Source organism: Dermacentor andersoni, chromosome 3 (genome assembly GCF_023375885.2).
Source record: "Dermacentor andersoni chromosome 3, qqDerAnde1_hic_scaffold, whole genome shotgun sequence".
In the NCBI taxonomy this organism is placed as follows: Eukaryota; Metazoa; Arthropoda; class Arachnida; order Ixodida; family Ixodidae; genus Dermacentor; species Dermacentor andersoni.
The window spans coordinates 122,072,848-122,092,812 of NC_092816.1; the positions used below are offsets into that span (position 1 = coordinate 122,072,848).

Consider the following 19,965-nt stretch of genomic DNA (forward strand, 5'->3'; position numbering starts at 1 on the left):
CACCCGGTACGCCTTGGATCGTACTGGCTCTGGGGAGGTAAGTTCTATGTCATGAGTAAGGACAGAAGTCCTACCAGGCCTCTCAGAGAACAGACCTTGAAACTCTTGTAAGAGCTGGTGTAGTTCGGTTTTCTGCTCAGGCGACAGCGATGCTTTACTGATTAAGTCACTAATGACTTGATCGGTGTCTTTCCTGTTCGTCACTGAGCCTAGTCCCGGAAGCTCGACCGGAAGCTCTTCGGGAGCGTTTACTATCATACATACTACTGCTTCCCGTTGCTTATAGGGTTTGAGCAGATTACAGTGGTAAACTTGCTGTGCTTTCCGTTTTCCTGGCAGACTGACCACGTAGTTAACGTCCGACAGTTTTTGAACAATCCGTGCTGGGCCCTCCCACTGCGAGTTTGTTCTTTAGCGATGTGCGCAATATCATGACCTCATCGCCCACCTCAAAACGACGGGCCCTGGCTGTCCGATCATAATAAATCTTGGCCCTCTGCTGGGCCTTTGCCATTGCTTCACCTGACAACTCCTGTGCCCTTCTTAAGCGTTCGAGGAGCTTAAGCACGTACTCCACCACGACTGGGTCGTCGCCCCTGCCTTCCCACGATTCTCGAAGCATGCGAAGCGGAGATCGCAGCGAGCGACCGTACACCAGCTCAGCTGGCGAAAACCCCGTAGCCGCATGCGGCGCGGTCCGTAATGCAAACATCACCCCAGGCAGACACAGCTCCCAGTCAGTTTGATGTTCAAAACACAATGCTCTCAACACGCGCTTCATGACGGAGTGGAGCTTCTCAACGGAATTCGACTGGGGGTGGTGCACTGAGCTGTGTAACAGCTTTACCCCGCACCTTTCGAGAAAGGCTGTCGTCAAAGCGCTAGTAAACACTGTGCCCTGATCTGATTGGATTTCCGCAGGAAACCCAACTCGCGCAAATATTGACAGTAGTGCATTGACTATCTCAACAGAGCTGAGTTCTTTAAGCGGCACTGCTTCAGGGAACTTTGTCGCTGGGCAGATCACAGTCAAAATGTGTCTGTACCCCGTGGCTGTTACCGGCAGAGGTCCCACTGTATCAATAACGAGCCGTCTAAAAGGCTCCGTAATGATAGGTACCAACTTCAACGGCGCCCTCGATTTGTCCCCTGGTTTGCCCACCCGCTGACAGGTGTCACATATCTTCACAAAGTGGTCTGCGTCCCGAAAACACCCTGGCCAATAGTACTCTTGCAAGAGACGGTCCTTAGTTTTCTTAACTCCTAGGTGTCCGGACCACGAACCCCCATGCGACAAGCGCAACAGATCCTGACGGTAGCACTGAGGCACGATCAGCTGATCGAACTCCACTCCCCTGCGGTCTAGATACTTTCGGTACAGGACCCCACCTCTTTCCACAAAGCGAGCATTTTTCTTGGCGATACCTTCCTTGACAATGCAGCGTATGTTTTCTAGGCTGCCATCCTTCTTTTGCTCGGCTATCAAAGCCGACCGGCTCACTTTTAGCAACCTATTAAGTCCGTCTAACGTAGGCGCGATGAGCAAATCTGCAGATAGCTCTTCTAACTTTCCCGCATCGGGAATTTCCTCTCCAGTATCTGGTGCCTTTAACGCTACAGGCTCAATTTTATTCAGTTCGGGCGTGCTCTGAATATCGGCTTGCTGCGCCTCTGACCCTTTTTCATTGTTCGACAACGTCGGTCCCGCAACTACCGCCTTTGCAGCGAGCTCCCGAACCTTCGATCTGGTTAAGGCCTGAACGCTAGCCTCACCAAACAAAAGCCCCTTCTCGCGCAGGAGGTGATCGGACCTGTTCGAAAATAGGTACGGGTACTGGGGGGGCAGCATAGATGACACTGCGGCCTCCGTCTCAAGCGCTCCGAAAGGTCCTTCAATAAGCACTTTTGCTACGGGCAGACACACGCTGTGAGCTTCCACGGCTTGCTTGATCCATGCGCACTCGCCCGTGAACATATCGGGTTCTACGTAGGAGGGGTGAACTACATCCATCGTAGCTGCGGAATCGCGAAGCACTCGGCACTCTTTCCCGTTCACGAGGAGGTCTCGCATGTAAGGCTCGAGAAGTTTCATGTTCTCGTCAGTGCTGCATAAAGACAAAAACACGACTTTTGTTTTTGTTTCTGGACACTGCGCCGAAAAGTGACCCGGCTTCTGACATGTATAACACACGCGCGCTTGCCTCATCTCGAACCGTTTTCTGCGTTCGGCTTCGGCTGCCGCCGTCTCCTTACGTTCGGTCGGACTGCTTTCACTCGCATCCGAACTACGTGTGTCCCCCTTTGCTCTCATGGGTGTGAACTTCGGCCTCTCAAACTTGGAGCCAAATTCACCCTTTTGACCGTCCTTAGCTCCGCGAGCGCGACGCGTCACAAACTCCTCGGCTAGCTCAGCGGCTCTAGCCACCGTACTAACGTCTGGCCTATCCAAGACCCAGTACCGCACGTTCTCAGGTAACCGACTATAAAACTGTTCTAGCCCGAAACACTGCAGAACTTTCTCGTGGTCACCAAACGCTTTCTCTTCTTTGAGCCACTCCTGCATGTTTGACATAAGCCTGTAGGCAAACTCTGTATATGATTCACTTTTACCTTTCTCATTTTCCCGAAACTTCCGACGGAACGCCTCCGCTGACAGCCTGTACTTTTTTAGCAGACTCGATTTCACTTTGTCGAAATCCTCTGCCTCCTCTCTCTCCAAGCGAGCGACTACGTCGGCCGCCTCGCCGGGTAACAAAGTGAGCAAGCGCTGTGGCCACGTTTCCCGAGAGAACCCCTGCTTCTCGCACGTTCGCTCAAAGTTAACCAGGAACAAACCAATGTCCTCTCCAAGCTTAAACGGCCGCATCAGGTCAGTCATTTTGAACGATACTCGTTCTCCTGCACCGTGTGCCTGACTTCCATTACGAGCGCGTTCCATTTCTACCTCGAGACGCTTCATTTCCAAAGCGTGTTGACGGTCGCGCTCTTCTTTTTCTTTCTGTTCTTTAAGTTCGCGCTCCTGTTTCTCTTTTTGCTCTTGAAGTTCGCGCTCCTGTCTTTTTGCCGTCTCCCTCTCCTCAATGGTCTCAAGGCATTCCGACAGCTCGTCATCCTCAGCCTCTAACTCAAGAATAGCCCTTAGCAGTTCTGGTTTTCTGAGTTTGTCTGAGACATCCAGACCCAACTCTCTTGCAAGCTAAAGCAATTTCGGTTTGCGCAACGACTTCAAATCCATGGCTGCCCTGAATGCTGCTTTCTCTACTGCCTACTATTGTCTTGCCGCAAACTAACCCGGCAGCAACGACAACCACAATTACCAGCTCTGTTTCTGACACTAACAAAAGCCTGGCAAAACTCAGAAGAAGAAAGTCCCGCACTCACCAAACCTCGCAGCCAAGAATTCAGCGCAGTCGTTCCGCTGCAGGCAACCAGTCATCACACAGGGCTCGTTGCACTGCTCCCGGATGGTCGTTGTGCTGCTCAGCATACAGTCAACCGCATCTCTTCGCTGCTGGCCTCCGTTGTCGCGATCTCACCGCTGGCAACCAGCTGTTGGAATCGCACCGCTGGCACGAGTTGTTGGAACCTCAGTGCTGACGCCCGTTATTGCAAATGGGTCGCAAGCCCCAAGGGTAGCGTTGGCCTGGCGGCCTGGGGCACTGGAAGCATCCGAAGGTCCCGGCAAAGCATGAGTCGACTGGTAACAGAACAACTGGTTTATTCTAACATCGCAAAAGAGCGCGCGGTCAGGTCGACCGAAGTGGAGAGACGGGAGAGCACGTAACTCAACGGATGAAATCGGAGCCTCTCTCCTGGCGTCCGGGGGCAGCTGCTCTTATACTCTCGGCGTCGCGGGCAAGAAGGAAGGTCACGGGATGAGACCACGTGACGGCGGAGCACGGACGAGCTGAGAGACATGTTGAGACGAGTGTAGTGACGCATCGCCGAGCTGGCGCCTGTCAGACCTCCTCGCTTCACACTTGGGGAGCTCCTCTCCCCGGCTGCCGCGCTTTGACAAGCGTGGGCACACACACACACGCACACACGAAGACACGTGGCACTGAAACACGCCTGGACGCGCTTGGCGGGGAGGCTTTGCGGGAGCTCCGAACGGGCCAAAATGTCCGCCGCTTTGAACGAAGCCCCGGCGTCCGTTGCATCCGCGCCGGCTATACCGCGCGTCGTAGGCGAAACGTAACATAACCCAGTCCACCAGAATCGCACCACAAGTTGCTAACACCCTTGATCTTTTGCTAACAGCACTACCCAATTTTATTTCGAACATTACTTACTTACCATCCTTAAGCGATCACTCCCTTATGCATTTCAATATCAACATTTCACGACCGAAATCAGAAAAAAAGATCGAGACAATTCACGACTATAAGAGCGCTGACTATGAATCAATTAACAACCAGCTCTGTATATTCCTTATTTCGATAACCGCAGTGTTCAATCGAACGGGAATATGTTTCTTACTAAAATTCGTGATTTAACGGGAAAATTTAACCCTACCTATACTCTTTCCTGTAATGAGAACGCTCCCTGGTACAACACCCACATTAAGCGCCTTTCTAACAAAAAGAAACGTTGGTACAGACTAGCTAAAACATCTGCAAATGCTGAAAGATGGGCAGCTTACAAACGCGCTACATATAACTACATAACAGCGCTTAAACAAGCTAAAAATAACTTCTTAAAGAATACATTGCCATTCATGCTAACTACTGATACGAAAAAGTTCTGGCGCACTATTAACCCAAAACATGATGACGCCATAACCCTTGTTGATAGCAACGATACCGCAATTCCCCCTGCCGATTGCGAATCTGTAATAAATGACGTTTTTACGCGTAACTTTTCTAAACACGCTCATGTAACACGCCCAACTACACTATCCTACGACTACGCCGCAATGCACCCATTAATAATCGAACCCGTTGGCATAGAAAAAATAATCGCATCATTGAAACTCTCATCCGCTCCTGGCTGTGACTTAATTAAAGCAAAGTTTCTAAAAAACACCAGCACATATTGTTCCATTATGCTTGCAGAGATATTCCAGCAATCACTTGACAAAGGTTCACTGCCTGCTGATTGGAAGGTGGGGAAGGTGATTCCACTCTACAAAACAGGTACTAAAATTTCCCCGCTGAACTATCGGCCTATTTCCTTAACCAGTATACCATGCAAAATTATCGACCATATTCTGTTTTCTCATATTGCCAACTTATTAAAAGAAAACTCCTTTTTTTCTGAGTTTCAACACGGCTTCCGCAAAACATATTCACGTGACACCCAACTAGTATCATTCACGCATAAACTAAACCTATTGCTTGACCACTCTTCAGTTGCAGATCTAATTTTTTTGGACTTCGCAAAAGCGTTCGATAAAGTGTGCCACAGCTTATTAATCTACAAACTGAAACAACTAAGCCTTCACCCTAAAATTTTGTACTGGCTTGAGGTTTTCCTCACTAACCGTTCACAGTTTGTTTCAGCTAATGAAGTAAGCTCTAATCTGAGTCCTGTTTATTCAGGTGTACCACAAGGCTCCGTGCTTCGGCCCCTCCTATTTCTCATATATATTAACGACTTACCTTCCTGTGTTTCATCTCAAATTAACCTATTTGCTGACGACTGCGTAATTTACACCGAAATAACTCGCGACGAGGATGTAACCAGGCTTCAAGCTGACCTTAACGCGTTTCTGCATGATGCAATTCATGGTTAATGGAACTAAATGTTAACAAGTGTAAATTCATGCGTGTATCTCGAACTACCAGTGAACCACCTGTGCATTCCCTTAATAACGCTCCATTAGAATTGGTAACAACTTACAAGTACCTTGGCCTTCACATCACCTCTGATCTTACTTGGAGTACCCACATCACCCATATAATAAGTAGCGCTAAAGAATGCTAGGTTACTTACGACGCAACTTTTCCAAAGCACCTTCTTCCTTAAAATTAATCCTCTATAAAACTCTTATACGACCTAAACTTGAGTATGCTGCTTCAATCTGGGATCCAGGGGTGCTATGCAGGATGCGCCGAGTTTTGCGAAACTCGGGATCTTCGCGAGCTCTGGCGACACCCCAAGATGAAAGCACAAATGGTACCGAGACACAGTTTATGTTTCGACAAGCCTCCAGTTTCATTGGGTTATCTATATTCACTCTGGGTGGCTAGCATTCCTTGGGCGTTGCCTTCTGGGCGGTCGACAAACTGGGGCTCACGTGATCATACCGTCGGTGCATGGTCGCGCCTTCTTTCACTTGTTTGTCGTTCCACCGAGTGCATTATATGCACAAGCGAGTTATAAAACAACTGCATTTAGTACAGCATTATTAGTTAGCTTAACATGGTGTAAAAGTATTTTAAAGCTTACAAGATGTACACTGAATGTGTATTCGCCTAATTTGTAATTTAGTACGCTTCGCATTATACCACGAGGGAACGCTGTGGTGGCGTCATCACATACATTCATTGGGCGAGCATGGCGGCTAAACATCGAAGAGGCCCAGTGTAAACAAACTCGTACAACGAGCTTGCAGTGCGCGACGTAGTGATCAGGCTCGACGATGACCACTATTTCTTGGACAGTTCTGTTCCTTCGTGAGCAATCTTTCCGTGCACCCCGAAAGACCGCCAATACCTTCGGCGATTTACAGATCGCAACGCGCACCTACTGTTCACGGCACAATCCTGAATAACTTATGCGGTGCTGCTTCTGTGAGTGCGCCGAGTTCCTCTACTCCGCGTGACTGCGAGCGTCACGAATATTGCATAGTGTGTGCAAAAGGAAGACAGCCGATATGGCTACGATGCGACAAGGAGATGGTGCCGACGATAGATCTTGCAACCAACACAGTGAAGGAGACATCGACAAGCTGCAGATAAGTATATCTCTACGGTTTCATATTTAGCGTAACAATAGTGCACGGATTAAGTCACTTTCGTAGTAACGAACTTAATGTCCAGCAGTTTAAAAAAGGCATTGAGAACCAATGAGTGTTCGTGCTTTTACATGCGCGTGGGCCCGCGAATATATGGAAAAGATAAAGGTAACTTCACTAACTTGGTGAGATAATAGAAATTCATCAGTGACATTCAGCCCGTAGAATCTATGGAAGAGTATCTTTATCCAGGTGAAATATCAATAACAGGTACTGATATAAAGCAGAAAACTTATACAAAAATTTCATGGGTTGAACAGCACATGGGAGGCTTTACCGAATCGTGATCGCCACGTTACCGATATCCTTGAAAAATTTTTAGAATCATTGCATTCTACGCTTATGCAATATGGGACATGAACCTGGAGGTTAACAATGAAACAAAGTCGAGGACTGTGCAGAAAGCGAAGTAACAAAAATTGTTGGAGATAGCATTAAGGCAGGAAGACAGTGGCGTAGTGAACTGTGGCAACTATGCTAGTTGAGATTAAGAAAGAAAATGGAATTGGCGGGCGATTCGTAACAGGTGATTACATAATCGTGACAGAATGGATGTGAAGGAGAGAGAACTGCAGCAGAGGATGGTAGAAAATTGCGTAATGGGACAAAAATATGTTTGTAGGCATAGGATGCAATCAGCTCGCATAAGACATGATTATAGGGAGCGGCATTGGTTTTGCAGTCAACAAAACTAGGTTTGTGGTGCTGACAGTAGAGACTCGTGAAGGTGCGAGGACACCTCAGCTGCTGGCACACTAATAAACATTACAATTGGCTCTGAAAAAGACAACCCGTTATGAAAAATAAAGCAACGTTGTCCCGACAAATTGTTTTAATATGCATACACTAAAGGCTTCCACAGTTAAGGGAATTTAGTACCAATAGTGCAATGAGCATTTTTCTTTGTAAATAATGGTTTATATGCGGTTGATTCATTCCAACAATCCACTTTTTTTGCAGCAAAACATTCTGCTGCTGGCGGCACTCAACCGCCTGGTGGCAGTAGGCGAGCGCCAGGCACATGCTCTTGAGAGTGTGGCAAGGTCCAGAGGGCTGCTCTGCAACAGCGGATCATTGCACTCACTGCTTTCCAGTCGAGCCCCCAGAACACACCTTATAAAGGAGCTTTCAGTTTATTATTTTGTTTATTATTCAAGAGCATGAATAAAATTAGTGCAGTAAACATTGTGCTCTGCATATTGGGACACTTGTAACATGCACTTGCGTCTCTTCAACATGGGCAAGAACATAAGACAACCGTGCCACTCTTGGACCATGTAAATGAAAAATACACTAATGCAGCATACATGTCATTGTGCTGTTTGTTCTTTCTATGTGCAAGAACACAGTGCGTGTTGATTAGCCGCAAGATGAATGGTGTGTGTAATTCACAATGAAAAGACAGGAAACAGAAGGAGCTTAATAATGCTATCACCTATAGACTGTGCATATGAATGCAACACTCCCCGATTTAAACGTGCCATTACTTGCATGTTCAATACCACATATTCTTTAACAATGTTAACAATGCCATATATTTGCATGTACTAATTTTCACACAGCTTAAGCCCATGCATAGCTCACTTGTGATGTATTCATTTCATAGGCCAAATAATTGTACACTTTGTCCTTTTGTGTTGTATGAAAAGCGGCATCCTCTAGTCGGATACAACTTCAGAAGACAGGAGAGGCCCCGCCCAGATGACCAAAGCGCTGCAGCCGATTGCCTCCACGTCTAAAGAAATAGTCCCTCTCCAATGAGCGGGTATTAGTGCGTCCGGCGGCACGACGTCAGTGTAGTGTGTGTGCCCATTGGTGAAGGCTTGTGTTCACCTGCTTTTGAAGTGCAGATTCTGCGGCCTCCTAAAGTTGTATCCGACTATAGAATCACGTAATGCCTTGTACTGGTTGCATAGACTTTAGCAACTTGATTGCACACAGCGATCAGGAACAGAAATCTATAAAGGCACACGAGCAAAGTTGGCCGGCCACACTTCCATTATGAGGGGCTGTAAAAAGGTCTCGCCAAATATTCCCATGACATCCTTGAAAAAGAGGTGGTTGTTGGCACTTCTTCAGAATCAAAAACAGTGAACGAAACAGTGAATGTTGTGTGCCACGTTAAAACAAACTGAGCTTGGTTATATGCACAGGATGTAATGGAAGCTTGTGCTTCACATAGGAAACAAACTGCTCTGTCCAGTACAATGGTCGAGTTCGGTGCGGCACCTATTATGTCATTAGTGTCAACATACAAATTACTTTTCAAAGGCCATCGATTTCACCATTATTTTTGTATGACGGTTCTTTCAATCAATGCTTGTATTACATGAGCAGATTGATTTGAAAGCAAAGCTTTGTTTGCAAACCTTCAGACTTCCATAATTGTGTGGCAAGGCACTGGCATGGTGTCGAATAGCTCACACTTCCTCGGTCCTGCCCCAAAGAAGCCCAATGCTCTATTTGAAGTTGGATCGCGCAACAATTCGACGGCACACAAAGAAGAGGAACACACACAGCAGAGCGTTCTGCTGTGTGTATTTCTCTTCTTTGTGTCCCGTCGAATTGTTATGCAATTTAAGTTCAAGCTTCTATACCAATACATCCTGTCTTCAACCTCACCAATGCTCTAGTTATTAAGCCACAATGGCGCACATCTTTGAAATGTTACAACACGCATTAGCTCTCCAACAATTCACCACAAGCGTAAAATTTTGCTCCACAGGTGTATGCACGTGCCATATTCTGTACCACTAAACGTGCAGGAATCAAAGGGGAAAGCATTAACCAGCCTTACTGCTGCCGTTACCATTATCATCATGACACCAATGGAAAGACAGTGCTGCGAAAGACAGGCATGACAGCGAGGCTTACAATAAAAATAGCAGTTACAAGACATGTTCAATGGCAAAATATGCTGCACATCGCTCATCCTACTTTGGCATTGCAGCAGGCTTTTACACGTTTGAGCATGTCACGGTTTGTGTAATCATTGCTCTAAAGCTGCACAAAAGGTCTATTTGCTCTGCAATGTTTATTTTTATCATGGCGGGTTAAAGACCCACTTTTCATTGGCATCTGCACCACATTTCTCCCAATATGTAGTTTTGCCTTGGTGGTTCATGACATCTTCACGCACACCGAGTTCTGCAGAGCACTGGATCTGCATTGTTCTACTGCTGAAGAATTAGAGCCCCATTATGAGACGAAAATATAACATTTGTCCATACAGAATCACGCTGCCCCCCCCCCCCCCCCCCCAAAGAAAATACACTGAACCACTGGCACATGCACCAACAGTGAACACAGCAAACACTCTGAAGTATTTTCTTCATGCAAACCAGCACACTAAGATTCTCAATGCATTTTCATTTCGCCATAAATGCATAGGCATAACTGGCTTGGCGTGACATCCGCATCTCGCACTGCAACGAATTGTGCAATGCCTTGCTGTTTCATAGTGCGGCCGATAGATGACGCATGACTAAAATTCAGCATTATGCATACTAAGTAACTTGTACTAAGTACTAAGTAATCTCATAAAAAAACCCAAGTTCTTTATGAGATTAGCATCCACAGGGTACTTCACACAATTTGTGATATCCATTTATCTATTTATACTTCATTAACCTCTTTCCCCAAAAAGTGAGCCATTTGGAAGGCACCCTGAGACAAGTAGAACAATCGGCAAAAAGTCAGCAACCAGTTAAAAAGTCAGTATCATAGGCTGCAACATGTATGATGTCGGTAACACAATAATTAAGTGGCTACACAGAAGTGACAAATTTGGCAATTTGGCACATTGCTTCAATGCTAATCACAGTAACGCTGACATTGAAGGCGCCTTAATTCCTACGTACGTTCCGTCGACACACCCGACTACGTTCGTAATGTTTCCGCGAAGTAAGAAGCGTTCTTTTATGAATGCCCGCTCAGCCGCAGTCTTCGGGAAATCCAGCCACCGATTCCGCACTGTCGCATCAATAAGCGCATCAGACATGTCTGACACAGGCTCACAGTAGTTTGATGACGTCCAATGTAACGCTCGGCGCCGACGCCTTCCTGAGAACTCCCGGTCCCGTAGAAACGGAGGGCGCAGAGGACTTGCTTTTCGACGGTGAGCGAATGAAGCCCGCCACGCTGTCCCCATAGACGAGAGTCTTCGCCTGGCTCGTCACACAGCCAGCGCACTAATGTCTTCGACAGGCGAAAATGACGCTGAAACTCCACGGCGGTCATGTACGTTAACGGATCCAGACGGTCATACTGGCGCTTGCTGCCGCTGGATGTAATAACACAGGCTGCTGCTGCCGCCGATATGTTCCCGAGTTGAACTCGGAGGGGGTTTCGCGATGTAAGAGTTTAGCACGAGTTCGCCTGTCAATCAAAGTCAGAGGTCACGCCCCGCGCGAGGCATGTAATACCCCTGTCACACGGACGCGGCTAAAGTCTTTTTAACTCCCTTCAACCAAGGACGCCTTAATCTCGAGGGAGATGCGCGGCGTGTCACACGGCAGTCATTTAGCAAAGGAAGCTTAAGGAAGTTCCTAGCGAAAGGAGATGCAAGATCTCCCTTGCAGATTGAAGGGAGTACTCTTGTTCCCAGCGTGCTTGAATTTCGAGTCAAGAAATCACCCTCATTTTTATTAATTTCACTTTTACCAGCAATTATAACTGTTTTTATTGCATATAATGTAGCATTTGAGCACTGACAAAGATATTTGAGTTGAGCAGCTACATTCGACTCTCGAACCGGGCGTTCTCGAAATGGCTGCTGCGTTTGCTCTGACTGCACCAATTTTGTTCTTTTGGTCAACGCGATTTTGTAAGAAAAGACAAGTAGCCAAAACATTTTACCAATATATAACGTGTTTCTTTCATGACTGCGTACGAGGTGAGCAGCGTCTAATGGGTCCCCAGCGGCAGCTTTCAAAAACTCATTTATAGGCCGTGTGACACGGAGCTAACTCCTTTGAGGTGAAACTCCCTTGCGGTCCTTTAAGGGAAGGAAGTTTGAAGGAGATCCGAGTTGCCCGTGTGACACGGGTATTACTCATGTGCGCGCACCCACCACGGTTGGGCCCCGCCCAACTTATCTTTCGGCAACAGCGACGCGGTGCCGAGCTGAGAGGCATCAACAATATTCACCACCGACATAAAACACGCATAACGCACCGTCATCGGTGATGTACTGCGCACTACTATCAAAAACAAAGCGTTGACTGTCGCTGGCTATGCATATATCTTCTCGGGCTGAGATGGCCCCACAGCACGGTTTCATTGCCTGCATTGTGGCGACGTAGCTCACAGTAAATAATTATCGGCACGTCACTGTAGCTGCTTGCAAGGTGTCGATGCGCCGAGGGGGACGACAATTCTGAGGAGTGCGTATCGCAGCAGTCGTTTGAGATGGCTGCTCTGTCATCGGTGATGTATCGGAGCCACAGCGTCATAAACACGATCAGCGTCCGAGAATCGCTCGCTCTGCTAGACCCAGAGCAATGACATTTCTTCATCACAAGCACTGCGCACTCAACAGTTCCAACACCTTCCTCAGTTCGAAGTCTCATTTCATAACTGCATACAAGAGCCCTCACCTGCAAAAATGCGATTGATGGCCGCTATCGCAGATCACCAATTATTCAAAAATGCCATAGCTAGCACTGTATAACTAGGAACCTTTTGCTTCACATTGTTCAACCTGTACTCACAAACGCCATAGCTAACATTGTATATCTAGGTGCAATTTGTTATATAGTTTTGTATATATATATATATATATATATATATATATATATATATATATATATATATATATATATATATATATATATATATAATTTTCTGCACTAGTAACTCCTGTTTGTTGAATTTATCCACTTTGCTTGTAACCACTCCCCTCTATTATGCCGTAATGGCTTTGAGGGTATGATGAATAAATAAATAATAACCTAACCTAAGGTAACCTAAACATGAGCTAACTTAACCTGGGCGAGACTCAAAGCCAATAATCCTCGCGGTGTGAGATCATTCAGTGGCGTTCAACCTCGGTTGCTAAGGCGCTGTGCACTATTTCACTCAAAGGGGACCACTCAAGAATGCTCCTGAAAAGTCGTGGGCAGCAGCATGCGAAAAGCCTGCCAGCGCTCCCTCTCCACCCCCCTCCCCCCCCGGAAGAATCGGCGATGTCCTTTTTTTTTGAAGGTAGGGCGCCGGAAGGTGGAAAAAAGGTTTAATCTGGCATGACTGACTCAGCACCAGCGCCGCAGGCGTGAGAAAGCATGTCCGGCGTCCCTTGAGACTGTTGCGGCTAATGTGGCGTCCGGGATATGGAATGGACCGAGCCCATCGATTACGACGTCAGGTTACATAGAATGCAGGAAAAAAGGGTTTATTTAGCTTAGTTACACGGCTCGAGTGCGGAAGCCCACTCCATGCAGGAGCAAGTTAAGGTCTCAGTTCACATCAGGACACTCTGCTCAATCTCGAAAGGTATCTGCTTTTAAACCTGTCGTCTTCCCTAGGTGAGTCTACTAAAAAATCTGAAGACTGTCCCGCAGCAAATGACCATCGCCGACTCCGTTGCGATACCATGCGCACGCTATCCATGACCCGCAGTAATTCCGCCTCGAAGAAACTGGTTTAGAATTTGTGGAAGAAGAAAATCTTCCGGCGACACCTGGTTCGTTCGTTGTTGTCCACACCGTTCTTCGCTCACCCTGCAAGGTGAAGGAAGGGCTGAGGTCCCTTCGTGGAACGCTGCAGCAGCCGATTTACACGCTGTCTTGGCGGCTGGACAAGTGCCGAGGGATGGGTTGTGATTTGACTCGTGTAATTACCTGCGCCTGTCCGTTGGCCGACGTGGTTCCCTACCGTTCATACTTTCCGCCGGTTTCGAGGTAATGGTCGGGAGAGCGCTTTTATTCGTTGTCCACGCCGCGCTGACGTCTGGTTGGGAGGTGCGGTGGTTCGAAAAGGGGTAAACGTTCAGTTAACACCCTTGGTGGTGTTGAGATGTAAAAAACACACCGATCACCAAATGGGGCGTCCGTGATGGCCACCACCTCACCGCGCGCGCTAGCAGCGGCGGAGCGTAAGGAAACTCGACCCCACTCCGCGATTCCGGCATGCCTAGGGGTCAAACGCATACAACACGCGCTATGAAACTTCCCTCGTACTGCTTAGGCAGAGTCATATATTCAAGGAGAAAAAGCCCCAGATTTTCTCTCTCCACCCGCTCTATAGTCGCGCGTGTGCACAAACGTCGGGCGCTCCCACAAATGAACGTCTAGACAAACTGCTCGGGCTAGCGATAAGGGAAAGCGCGAGCAGCGAGGAGACAAGAAGGAGAGGTCGGGCAATAAGGGATGTCGCTACTTTTAGTTCTGTTCAGGGGGCTTAGTTCGGCAAGCACTTGGCAAAGGTCGTTACTTTTGCTCACGGCTATACACCGCTATGCGCGTCTCGCGAGTAATCTTGATTATACATAGTCACCTCGCTACGGAATCGGCGACAACATTCGAGAGTGTTCCAGTAACACGAAGGCGCCACCAGCACTGGTCGATAAGGCTGTGACAGTTTAAAGCAGCGTGAAAAACGGTCACCGGAGAAGGCGTCTCCATTTATTTCCGCTTACTCGCTTGTCTTCTGCAGAAGTACCTGGGAAAGCTCCGCCTACCGAAGACCTGCATCGACGTGGTCATGCAGGAGATGTGCGACTCGGGCCGCTACCACCTGACGAAGAACAACTGCCAGAAGTGGGCCAAGGAGCTGCTTCGTTGGCTGGGCATACAGACGCCCCCGGGTGAGCGCGACGCCCAAGCCGTGGTCGAGGAGGTCATCGAGCCAACCGTGTTAGTGGGCATTGAGTCTGCGCTGCTCTATTGCGCCTGGAGGGTGGCTACGTTCGTCTTGACCATGGGACTCCTTTAGGAGCAACAAGACCAGCAGGAATGGCGCCGTATTCCTTCGCGGCTGATTCAGACTCCGCTTCGCTGCACCTCAGCCGCACGTCAATCGATGAAGACGCTTGTCTAGAGATTATCTTGCGCCCAAACCTTTTGCGTAGTACCGGGCTGCCGGAGTAATCGGGGGCGCAGGCGTGAGCGGCCGCCTGGGCGGCGTAGAGCTTTAACTACACAGCACACATGCGTATCATTGCAGGAACTAGCATATTGTACTTTGCTGCTGGCGTCGGCAGCGACGGAAATCCTTCAGAAATCCTTCATAAAATTTTGGTTCTGCGAGAATACCCATGTAAGATAAAACATAAGAACTATAACGCATTCTGGTTAGGCAAAGTGTCGGTATCAGCGCCGTTGCTGCTGACCATATCTCTGGTAACCTGCTGTACGGTTTAGGTTAATTAATCTATTTACGGACGAGCTAAGAACTTCCAGACGTGCTATAAAAATTTTCACTTCCTTAAACCCGTTTTTGCCGCCTTGTGACCACTGGGCACAAGTGCATACAGAATTTAAAAGAAAAATGCAATACTTGCTGTCGATTTCAAAAATTGCTTCAATAGGATCGGAGTTAAATAAACGAAGTCATGCGCCTACAAAACTGCTATTCGGGAAGGAAATGCTAAAAACACACACATAATAAACAAGTAGTAAACGACACTCTACTTTCAACTGGCAACCTTCAGTACAATGCGGAAGGTTGCATTATGAAATGGCCACGGCGGCCGCATTTCGATGGGGGCGAAATGCGAAAACACCCGTGTACTTAGATTTAGGTGCACGTTAAAGAACCCCAGGTGGTCGAAATTTCCGGAGTCCTCCACTACTGCGTGCCTCATAATCAGAAAGTAGTTTTGGCACGTAAAACCCCATAATTAAATTTTTGCATTGTGAAACATGATCGAAAAGAAATGCTTAATAACATCACTGTGACACCTTACTTTTACGGACATGAAAATAAGGTTACCATATTTCAAATAAAACAGGCGGCAAAGGTGCAAATCTGTCGCCGCCCCTGTTTTGAAAAGTTACATGCTGTAAAACAGGATTTTTGTTATTCTTTGGTAATTTACCCTCTTGGCAGCCTCCGAGAAGCGTACTTCTTAAACAATAGTAACCATGTGAGTCCAACAAAACGCGAATAAAGCATTCCTTATTTTCATCGTGGCTTAATTTCATTTCTAATAATGGCGCTGCTGCTTCCACAAGAAGCGTCGTGAGATGACGTTTGTTTGACCTATTTCTATTTTTTCACATTTGCTTGAATATCGAAACGTAGAAATGTTAATATCAAGCGCAGCATACGTCATAATTAATTTATGACAATATTTGGTAATTGATTTCAGCATTCAGGAGGCGGATACGCCATGACGTCATGATGCATTTAATTGCTCGCCCCGTTCCTGCGATCAGTGTGGCTATGCCACGCGCATGCGCAGCCGGAAGATGCTCAGCACCCTCGTCGATGATCACGAGCAACGTCGAAATCACTCTGGAAGAACAGATAAGGTGCCTGAACGGCGCCGTCTGTCTTCTGAGAGAGCCGACTGCAACTACGTCCGGGCTTCATCCCTTTGCCGCCAGGAGTGCTGCAGTGTTTGCACCTTGACGGGCCTTCTCGGCGCAGCAGGAGCAGCGCACCAAAGCGACAAGTTTTTTGCCGGCGCTGGGTGCACGCACGTGGCAGCAGACGACCACAAGTGGAGGCCGCTGCTGCCACCCGTCATTACGTCACCAAAAAAAAAAGTTTAGTAGAAAGGCTTATGAGGCTTCAGCCCTCCTCCCCCCCCCCCCCCCGAAATTTTTTCGTGCTGTCATGAACCACCTACCAAAACAAACCCCGGCGCTGGAAATCATTCTGGATTTTGTCTAGAATGTCCTTTCACGCTCGAAAAGACATTTCAACGCGAACACTGCGAAATCGGGCGGGATTTCGCGCTAACGCCCATTTACCAGGAGTCACATAAGGCAAGGAGCCCCAATCCGAACACAGTTTCCAAGAAAGTTTGGATGACGAGCGGGCTCATCGCGGCATATCTTGGAGGCCGCGGAATCTACGCAGCGCATAGATTTTCATTCTGACACTTTATGAGTATAAAGTTCTCATTAACTTTTGATAGGAAAGGTGCATTGACATTTCCGAAATCGCGCTTTAGATTTTCAATTTCGGAACTTTTATTGTGGGTTTAATGTTGCTATAAACATTTGACGCCAAAGGTGCCTGGACTTTTCTAAAGTATTACATCGGACCATACGACGAGACAAGCCAAATCAACACACTATCAGACAAGTTGACAGAGCACGCAACAAGGTCCTATGAGACAAAGCGTTGTGGTGGGCTGTTTTTGCCGTCATGTCACAGAAAATAATATCAACATTTTCTTTCACCTGTGCCAAAGCAACCATGTCAAAACACTAAAGGCGCCAAAGTTAACTACATTCTAATTTATTTTTCTACTTTGACTTTTATTCGCGAGGACACTTGAGCCTCATCAATTTTTTTTTTTCTGTTCTCTTTACCCGCAGCCTGCCGGAGCCCGCCAGAGCGCATGCGCTTTTCTCGTGTTGCCCCTACCATCGCGCGGCGCACGTCGATGCGCGTTCGTTATTCTCTGGCCGAGTGGATTTTCGCCGGGCAGAGTTTTCGACGCGTTCTGGCTGGCAGACGAGAAAAAGAAACACTGCATGGTCGCTCGCCGTCATCACTGCGGGGAGGGTTAACAGATTTGGCGATTTCTGGCCAAATTGGCTACCTTTAGAAGCTCCTGGCGACCGAAAATCGTGTTTAGGGACTTCGCTACTTTATGGCTCCTTTTGGAGGCGGTAGTTGGTATAGGTAGTGGCCGAATCACACTGCCCACGACGGCCCCCTCGAAACGTCAGATCTTCAAGGCCACGCTTATGTGTCTTTCAAGCTCCGGAAGCGAATTCCGGAGCTGAAAATATGTCCTAGCCACCATATGTTCGGTGGGCCTCTTCGACTTGTCATCTTGGGCTCCCCCGGACAGCCCGAGATGCATCATATGCAACGCTCATTGGCTGCAATCAACGTCTCGGGCATTTCGGGACTGTCACTGACGGATAATTGAACAGGCCCAAGCAGCTCCCTCCGAGTAACAGGAATTAACTAGTCTTATAGACAATGCTCTTGCGTCCTTCGAAGGATGGAAGCAATAGGTGGTGTCCTAATATCACCCCAACGACTATTACCTCTATAGAGAATCTCGAAGACCATGGTCCTTCGCGTCAGAAACGACTGCAATACGAAAAACATGTCATGGCAGCCATGACATTACAAGTGCCAATGTCTATCTGACTATGCGACTGCTTACCAGGAAGCGGAGAACCTGTGTGACGTCATAGAGTTCGCACGGGGACGTTTAGAATGAAGTCATAGTGGCATAGCGTTAATATAAGCATCTGTGCAAGGACCGCGTTCCGCAAGTTAATTCTACTGAAACTGGCAATACAACTTCGGCTGTGAGACAGCACGCAAGTGTGCGGCAGAAATTATCAAAGAACATCAGTTGGTCAGACATTAAGTTAGGATAGAATATTAGGTGATTACAGTTTTGTTCTGTTATGTTTTTGTCATCAGCGCAGCAGGCAACTACAGGTCTTTCTGGCCTGTTCTTTATTTTCGCATTAAAAATGGGCAAATGTTCATTTGTCGCACCGTGGCTAGATTTTTCGCTACCAATTCAAGCTTTTTCCGCAGTTGGCGATTTTTTTGGCTACTTTTCGGACTTTTCCGGCTACTCTATCTTCCGAAAACCTGGCAACCCTGCCGCGGGGAATCGACGGATTTCAACGCGTTCGGTAACCGCAACCTCTCTGGAAAATTTTCTCAGGCCGGTGTAGGATATCGAGCAGTATGCGTATGGTTCTTTGTGGACCAAGCGTCTCACGTTTTCTTCGATATTCTTTCAGTAGCCACATTAAGTGCCCAAAGTAGACATTCGATTGTGGCCAACATGCTTTCCTTTGCGTTTCTTTTTTCATTTCCGTGACCACACCCCACAAAAGAAAAAAAAGACATCATTGCGGGGCAGCAAATTGTTGCATGTAGAAAGTTCGAGTTTGTTACTACTACTTCTTTTGCGGAAAGTAATGGGCCACGGGACACTTCAGTTGCCGGATTCTCCTATTATATTTTACTGCCATCGCCGTCGCCCTCGTGTTCCGTATAAAGTGCAAGGGCGATAACACTGTGAGCATGCGCCGCGTGTTGTATGTGTAAGTGAAAGCGTAGGTGGGTGGGGGTTGCATGGGTGGGCCAACGATGGTGGCTCAGTATCGTGCGCTCAAGGGAGAAAAGCGTGGAGGAAGCGCGCCGCCTCCTGTCGCGCGCGATAGATCAGGGAGAGTGGAGGGAAGAGGGGCTGTGATCTCTGAACCTGTGGTTGCGCAACATTTCATTTGTCTTGTTTGGCACATTATATACACTACCTTTTCCTTAGATAGGTAGATTTATTTGAGACATGTATATTTAAATATGTTGAGAGATCTTGTGTATACGTGCAGGGAATTTTCTTTCCTGTGACACTCTTTTGCTCTTTATGAAGCTGCATCTTCATATTTGTATATTTCATTGTATCTTCACATTTTTAATGTACGAGGGCGAGTCTTGAAAGTGAGGCAACCAACCAGGAGCAATAATGGTTCTCTTCGTTATCTGCGAACCATGCGCATAGAACACAAGCATCTCTCATTTACAAGTGACATGCAAGTGTGAGGATACATGTTCATTAATGGTCTCATACACTGGGTTGAATATTGTTGCGTGACATAATGGATACTCTAAAAGATGAACAGCGTGGTGTCGTGAGGTTTTTCACAGCTGAAGGTGTTTCCCCAAAAGAAATTAGCCGCCGTGTGGCTGTCCTGTACATTGAACATAGCATTTTATTGGACACTATGAAGCATTGGAGCAAACGGTTCAAAGAAGGACGTGAAAGTTGCAAAGACGATCCATGACCGAGCCAAAACCACCATACAATCACTCCCAACACAATTGCAAAAGCTGATGAGCTCATTAGAGAA

The 19,965-nt window shown here is 47.4% G+C and overlaps 1 protein-coding gene across 1 annotated transcript in view; it reads left to right on the plus strand.

Moving 5' to 3' along the window:
- Positions 1–16,084, plus strand: part of LOC126538081 (uncharacterized) — a 42,605-nt gene extending 26,521 nt beyond the window's left edge. The window contains exon 2 of the mRNA XM_050185118.2: positions 14,612–16,084. Within this exon, the coding sequence (XP_050041075.1) occupies positions 14,612–14,890 (279 nt within the window). The 3' untranslated portion in view covers positions 14,891–16,084. The remainder of the gene's footprint in view (positions 1–14,611) is intronic.
- Positions 16,085–19,965: the final 3,881 nt, after the last annotated feature.